The sequence below is a fragment of the Vombatus ursinus genome, unplaced genomic scaffold, assembly GCF_900497805.2.
Source record: "Vombatus ursinus unplaced genomic scaffold, bare-nosed wombat genome assembly UNPS02005236.1, whole genome shotgun sequence".
Taxonomy (NCBI): Eukaryota; Metazoa; Chordata; class Mammalia; order Diprotodontia; family Vombatidae; genus Vombatus; species Vombatus ursinus.
Genome location: NW_020945014.1, coordinates 237,915 through 246,102, shown reverse-complemented (window position 1 = coordinate 246,102; position 8,188 = coordinate 237,915). Strand labels below are relative to the sequence as shown.

Here is an 8,188-nt window from a genome sequence, read left to right as displayed (position 1 = left end):
CTCTGTCTGTCTCTGTGTATCTTCTCTCTGTCTTTGTCTCTTTCTCCCTGTCTCCTCTCTTTTTCTCTGACTGTTTCTTCTCTCTGTGTCTGTTTCTTTGTCTCTGTTTCTTTGTCTCTTTTCTCTCTCTGTCTCTGTCTGTCCCTCTGGTCTTTCTCTGTCTTTTCTCTCTTTCCTTCTCCTTTCCCTCTCACCTCTAATCAATTTCTTATAATCAAAGGAATCAAATGGATGACTTTAGTCAGTAGTGAGCCTCCTATTCCCGGAAGGATCACAGTAGAGGTTATAACTACTTGTCAGGGATTTCTGCATTGGGTGAAACAATGGACCTATAATCTATACGGTCCCTAGTACTACTAACATCCTTTGATTCCAAGATACCGATAGAATTTGGGATACCTGCTTAGTGAAGCTCTTTGCTTCTACTCCTTGTCTTCCTGAATTTCGAAGTTCTTCCCAGACAGAAACAGAAATGGCAGCAAAAAATTAAAAGCTGCCCTTTCTCAAGTCATTTATGGTTTACAAAATGCTTTCCTCAGAGCTACCTCATAAGGAAGGCAGAGCTAGTATGGTTATGCCCATTTTACAGAGGAAGAAAATGAGGTTCAGAGACCAAGAGCATCTTATATGATCACATAGGTAGCAAGCGGTGGAATTGGGGACACTTGGGAGCTTACATCCAGGCCAGAGCTCTGCTCCCTGCTCCAGGTGGAGATCATGTCCCTCAGTAGCCCTTTCCTGCCGTGGGGTACAGTCTCTAAGCCCCTCCCCCTTCTGACTGCCCTCTTCTGGACATGCTGTCATTGGTTAGCATCCTTCCTAACATGTGGCCCAAGAAATGGACACAACACTGTATATGTTGAAGCTGGGAATGGGTCAGGACAGTCTGTGCTGCAAGAAGTCTCAGGACAGGCGAGGGGTTCTGTCACTCCTTGGTTTCTAAAGGCATCGTCTTAATGGTTCTTCAAGGTCTCCAGCCAAGCAGGACCATGAATAGTACCTGTGCTCTCTGGACTCTGGGTCTGTGCTCACACTCTTTCCTCCCACCCTCCAGCTGTTGCTGAACTGTAATCCACCTTTAAAGGCCATTCACATGCCTCCTCCCTCTAGGATGCCTTTCCTGATCCCCCTCCCTCCCCCCATAATTGAATTGTCTCTGGAGGATCTCACATAGCATTGTGTTTTATACCTCTCTGATGCACATATCATGTATCATTGTGCATTGCTGTTATTCATTTTTGTGTTCATGTGCCCCTGCTTAGACTGATATGTCTGTGAGGATGGGGACAATGTCCAATCTAAACTATGTGTCTCTCCCAGTGCCTGGTATGGTATCCCAGAATCAAAAAACCTCACAGGCTGCCTCTAGTCCAACGTATACCTGAATGACATCTCTTCTACACCACTCTCCATGAGCAGTCCTCAAACCTTTGAATTTGAAGGCTGGAAAGGACTGTGTGAAAGGCATCTCAACTGCCAGGAGAAAGAAAAAGCATGATAAAGAAAACCTTAATCTACAACAACTAAAGAACTATTGGTTTAGTGATAAGATGGGTAGGGCCAGGAACATTTAGATGATAAATATTTCAGTAGTTATAGTATGATTGAAGAAACATCAGCTCAGTTCACTATGAGTGGAAGGTTTTCATCATTTTGGGCTTCTTATAGAGTATCTAGTAAAAGGCAAGTAGGTGGCACACTTGGAAGTCAGGAGGCCCTTTGTTAAAAACCAGCTTCTTACTTATACTTACATTTACTAGATGTGTGATCCTGGGCAAGTCACTTAGCCCTGTTTGCTTCAGTTCCTCCTCTGTAAAATGAGCTGGAGAAGGAAATGGCAAACTGCTCCAGTATCTTTGCTAAGAAAACCCTAACTGGCATCATGGAGAGTCAGGCGTGACTGAAACGACTCAATAACAACAAAACAGAGTATGTAATTGCCCAGGCTCAGGGTGATGTGGAAAATCTTTGGGCAGTGAAGTAGAAAGCCTGGATTCTGCTGCATTTCCTTCTCCACCCCAATCTAGCTGTGTGAGAAATTGCTTCCTGTCTCTGGGCCTCAGTTTCCTTTTTTGTAACATGAGGAGGCATGGCTATGTTACCTCTGAAGTTTCTTCCAGGGTCATCATTCTATGATGATCTTATCTGACCACCATAACATAAAAGAGAGGACTGAAGAATTATTCCAACCATTCCTGGCACCCCCTTTCCACCAAAAAGACCCCAAAATGTTGGCCTTAATCAGCTGGAGACTGGGAGGGAACATGGTTGTTGTGCTTCATTGGTCTGTATACTTTCTCAGCATTTCTATGATCCCTCAATTTGCCTAGGCCCAGCCACTGTCCTTTTCCATGGACAAGAAGGGAAAATTTTAATTAAATAGCTAGGAGGCTGCGACTTTAAAGAGGGGGTTTTTAGACCCCTCTGGCCCCCTGATGAATTCTGTGGGCCCCATAGGATCTCACAGAGGCTCTGTGAAAAGCCAAGGCTATGCTGCAGCATTAGTAAATTTGAAGCAGTATTCTAAATAAAACAGGAGCAGCCAGGCGTGATGGTGCACATCTGTAATCACCACTATACAACCAGAGAGACAGGCTGGCCGATAGCTTGAGTTCAGGAATTCTGAGCTACAGTTAGACTAAAGCTGATTGGGTGTCTGTATTAAGTCTGACATCAATATGGTGAGTCCCTAAGGGGGCGAGCCTGGGGGGTGGGGGAACTAGATTGCCTGAAGAGGAATGAAATAGACCAAATTAGGAACAGAGGAGGTCAAAGCTTCCATGCCCATCAGCAGAGAGATCAAGCCTATTAGTGACTCCTGAGCTCCCAACCTGGGCAAGATAGAAAGACCCAATCTCAAAAAAAAAAAAAAAAATCAAAATTAAAAAACAAAACAACACAGAATCAATACTAGATTTGAAATCCTTTCTTGGAATCTTACAAGGAAAGCTATAAGAAGTAACTAGTTTTTCTCCTTAGAATCAGTGTATCTGGGTTCAAATGCCTACTATGAAGTTGTTTGGCCCCGATTCTGAATAATAGCATGACCACCCACCTTCACATGGTTGTTCTGAGGAAAATACTTTGGAGACCTTAAAGTTCTGTAGAAATGGGTCTGCCATTCAAGCTTAGGCTCTCTGATTCTAAATGCGTGGTTCCTTCCAGGCTTTAAAGCAAGAGTTTTTAATTCAAGGGGTTTATGGATAGATTTTTAGGGGGTTCATGACTATGGATGGAAAGTTTTTTTACATCTTTATTTCAATATAATTGGTTTCCTTTGCAGTCCTATAAATTTTCTTTTACACATTTAAAAAACATTCTGAGAAGGAACCCATAGGCTCTTCCTGGCACCAAAGGGGTCAATAAAACAAAACAAACAAACAAAAAAAAAGGTGAAGAATCTCTGCTTTGAAATCTTTAAAATACTTGGCCTTCCTAGCTGTATTTTTTAGTTTTTTCCTCCTGATTCAATCATTCCACAAATATCTATTAAATAATAACAACCTAGCTCCTCTACTATTAGACTGCTTCTTTATGACTGGAAGAAAGGTGACCCTGGGATCTTAACCACTATGCTAACAGAGCACAAGCTCTAATAGGTTCTATCAAGCTAGAAAGGTTTGGTGTATGGAGCAAGTGGCTAATTGAGGATGTCACCTGAACCCCTGTCGAGCTAAGGATGGAGAGGCTCATCACCAATGGGTAGGCTGGTGTAGTACAGTGGGAAGAACACTGGGTCTGGAGTCAAAGCTAATCCCTCCTTGGATGCTTCCTACTTGTACAACCTTGACTGAGTAATTTAATTTCCCTGGGCCTCAGTCTTCTCACCTGTAAAATAGAGGAGCTGGACGAGGTGACTTCTGAGGTCTTTCCCAGATCCAGGTCTATGACCTTATGACAGAATTCCTCAGCCACAGCAACCCATAAACCAATCAAAAAACCAAAAATTACAGAATTGTTCTCGGTCCCATTCATCATCCTTCTGCTTCTGTGGGGATTGCAGTCGAATGGTGGAAAAGGGAGGAAAAGGGCACCAAGCATCACAGGTTTTAGATAATTTACAAACATTAACTGTTGCTGATCTCAGTGTGAGAGCCTGTCCATTGATGAACATGTATGATGTACACACAACTGTGCTAACTGAACTGTATCTATCATTATGGACAATGTCACTAATGAAATCAGAAAACACAAGGACATTATAGTTAAATAGGATAGTTGCCACATTCTCTTTGGAGAGGAGTAGGTGGGTGAAAAGAACAAATATCTATCAATAATAGCTAATAGCTATAGTCCTTACTATGTGCCAGGCATTGTGCTAAGCACATTACTTGATCCTCACAATGACCCTGGGAGGTAGGTGCTAATATTAGCCCCATTTTACAGTTGAAGAAACTGAGGCATTCAGCTGTTGAGGGGCCTGCCCAGGGTCACATAGCTAGTGTCTGAGGCCAGATTTGAACCCTTCCTGACTCCAGGACCAGCATTCTATCCAATGTACTACCTCTCTGAAAATAAAGGAGTTGGTGGATTTGATTTCAGTAAGAGAAAGTGGACTCACCCTCCTTGGAGGTCTCTAAGCAGAGGCAGGACAGTCACCCTTCTGGTAGATTATGGTGGGGGTTTCATTTGTGAATACTAAGTGGGCTGCTGAAATCCATTTCAGCCCTCAGATTCTGTGATTTTGCAGCATGTAAACAATTCTCTAAGACTTAAGTTTCAGTGAAGGTGCCAACCTGCACTGGTGGAGGGAATTCCATCACTTGGGAGTTGTCTCTATCAGTGAAATCACAGGTTTGTTTCTTGTCCCTATGATCACTACCATCAACATTATAGGCAATAGGATCATGGACTCAGAGGCAGCATTGCCACAGGGATAGAACACTGACTCTGGAATCCGATGGCCTGGGTTCAAATCCCACATCCCGTGTGACCTTGGGCAAGTCACAACTCCCCAGGGTCTCAATTTCCTCAACTTTAAAATGAAGAGACTGGAGAAGATAGTCTAAAGTCCCTGATGGCTCTCAATCTACAACCCTGAGTTAGAGCTGGAAAAAGACCTTGAAACCATCTACTTCAATTGCCTTATTTTATAGATGAGGAACCTGAGATTCAGAGAGGATGAAGGGCTTGTCTGGTAGCTTTGAAGGATTTGAACTCAGGTGTCTGACTTCAGAGTCCATGTTCTGTTGCCTGTCCCATACTACCTTCCAAGTCGATGGCTTTATTTTCCATATCATTCACAGTAAGGATAAAAGAGATGAGGACTGGACCTGTGATTGGTATAGGAAACTCCCAGGGGAGGAAATGCACTCTACCAATACAGGTTGGCACCTTCTCCAAAAATTAGAGTCTTAAATATCGTTGTTTTCTGTGGCTGCTCTAGGCATCCTGAAGAAGCACAGGGCAAATCCATCCCTCCCTCCAATGGAGCTCAGTTGCTTGGAGAGACATGAGAGGGATTTTCCAGACATCAAAATTACTTTTTACACAATATCAGAAAAATTCATTTCTCAGTAGAAAACTTCAGGACATCTCACCTTGGTCAAAACACAGAAGTGCCATCAAGATAATCAGGTAAGATGCCATCTGAGCTTGCTCTCCTCAGGCCGTCCAGCAGGGCTTGTGTCTTCAGGAGTCAGCAACAGGCTTGTGGAAAGATGAAGAAGGATTTGTTTAAAAAAAAGTAAGTCTCATTTCAGCTAGGTCCAATCAGTTAAAACCGTACCAGCAGGTAATGGCTCTGCGGTCTGGGCATACAAACACTCCTCCTATTTATCTTTCCACTCAGTACTACCATAGTATCAATGTTATCTTTTGGCGTTTTTCAAGGACGAGATACCAAAGGGTCAAAAAACAATATTCCATATTTCCGGGATCCATGGTTTCTTTGGCATGCAGGTGGCACTCCCCTCCATGCCTTTGAAGGTATTCTTCCATAGGCTGTGGCAAAAAGCATTCATTCAACCAACAGTACAGTGATGTCACAGCCTCGTCCACTCCATCTCCGTGCTGATGTAGGCAAGGACTCAGGAGACCAATGCCTGGGCCGCTGCTAGTTCTAGACTGGTAGGTATGTAGCCTGTATTCCTCTAACAAGGTCACCTCAGAGCCAGGCGGAAAGGTTTGGAGTAGGAATCTCTTAAAGGTCAAAAGACAAAAGAATTTTAGAAGTGGTCTCATGAATTGAACTGAATCACTTGAGCAGGAATAATCAAAGAGAAGAGTCACGAGTCAGCCCCCTGTGCTTTTTGAGATATAGGTACAATAACAGGCTTTGCCAAAGTTGATTGCCCAACTCTGACTTTTACTAGCTGAATGACCTTGGACAGACCAAAGAATACTAGAAGTCAAGTTCTTTGGAGCCAGTAGGCCCCTTACAGACCATCTATCACCTTAATTTTTGATTAAATGAACTTGGCTCACTGAGTAACAGTTTTGTTATTTTTTTTAATAGAGATAATAAGAATCCCCAAGTCATTAGTTTTGCTGATTGTTCTGTAGAAAGTATTTTATAAACCACAAAGCTTTATGTGGATGCGAGTTATTTTTTACAGAACTCTACCATTTTCAAAGACTTTTATGTCTTCGATCCCCAGAAAACCTAGGTGAGATACATAGTTCAGGTCCCATTAAGTGTTATGCTTGCACCAGTTCCTATGGTAGAGACGCAAGGGTGCCCAAAGACAAAGAAGACATTCCTTTTAGTTATAAACAGTTGTCATCAGGGAGTACAACATGCATATGAAGTTACTTAAATTTGCAAACTAAAATGGTTCAAAGAAAAAAATGTTCTATTGCATTGGAGAAGAAGCATAAAATTGAAGTTAAGGAAATCATAGGACAATGGATTGAGGTCTAGAAAGAACCTCAGAGACCACATGGTCCAACTTTATAGTTTTTACAGAAGAAGAAACTGAGGTTCAGAGAAATTATATGTATTGAGTAGTGACACCCATTTGGTTAGCCTGCTTCTGGGAATGTGTAATGGAGGGCCCTGATCTCCACTTGAGAGAATGCACAGGTATTCTATGGCTATGTCTAGCCCACATAGGCAGCTAGGTTGGGCAGTGGATAGAAGAAGACTCATCTTCATGAGTTCAAATCTGGCCTCAGACACCCTGGGCAAGTGCCTTAACCCTTTTTGCCTTAGTTTCCTCATCTGTAAAATAAGCAGGAGAAGGAAATGGGAAACCACTTCAGTATTTTTGCCAAGAAAACACCAAATGGGATCATGAAGAGTCGGACGTGACTGAAACAACTGAACAACAGCTAAAGTCCACATACTTTATGCCTTTTTGATTGGCTGTTGAGCCAGAACTGTATACACCCTTCTACAGGGGCAATTCAACCTCTTTTTTCCTGGAGGTGTTCGAGTAAGGAAGCAATGACCACTATAAGCTTCAGGGAGGAGTAGAGAAAGCGAGCCCCAGAGGCCTGTCCTTCCCACCATGTTAGACATATGGACCACTTCCCAACTTCCACTCACACGAACAAATTGGGTCTCCATAGTGAGGCTGGCTTCATCTCCCATTCAGAGTTCTAGAGATAACCCTGATGGATCAAATTGGATCTTTCTGATGCCATTGGCTCAAGCCCCTATTCCAGGGTGTTCTCCCTAATCAATCACCGTCTCCTATATACCTCATCTAGTGATTAGTACTTCACTATCATTTAATCAATTAATATCAATTAAAGACAGCTAGGTGGATAGAATGCTGGGCCTTAAGAAGACCTAAATTAAAATCTAGCCTCAGACACTTAGCAGCTGTGTCACCTTGGGCAAGTCACTTAATCTCTGTTTGCCTCAGTTTTCTCACGTGTAAAATGGGGATAATAATAGCACCTACCTCCCAGGGTCATTGTGAGGATTAAATGAGATGGTATTTGTAAAGCAACTTAGCACAGTGCCTCGTATATAGCAGGTGGTGTATAAATGCTTATTCTCTTCTCTTTTCCTCATCTCTCCTCTTTCCCATCAATTAAATTTTCACAAAAGGGGTAGTTACTGAGAAGTACAAACCATTCCAGCAACCTGGGGACACACTCTCCCTATGCCTCCTTGGTCCCTGAGGAGAATAGTAGCTACAAAGCATGCACCCCACAAAGTTGATTCCCAAATAATATACATTCTATGGAAAAAGTCATTCTCTTGATTGTAGAAATCAACATGGTGGTGTAGAACTGC

At 42.7% G+C, this 8,188-nt stretch overlaps 1 protein-coding gene across 1 annotated transcript in view; it reads right to left on the bottom strand.

Moving 5' to 3' along the window:
- LOC114030509 (lymphocyte antigen 6E-like) overlaps window positions 1-5,638 on the bottom strand; it is a 19,303-nt gene extending 13,665 nt beyond the window's left edge. Inside the window, exon 1 of the mRNA XM_027845344.1 lies at window positions 5,541-5,638. Within this exon, the coding sequence (XP_027701145.1) occupies window positions 5,541-5,589 (49 nt within the window). The 5' untranslated portion in view covers window positions 5,590-5,638. The remainder of the gene's footprint in view (window positions 1-5,540) is intronic.
- Window positions 5,639-8,188: the final 2,550 nt, after the last annotated feature.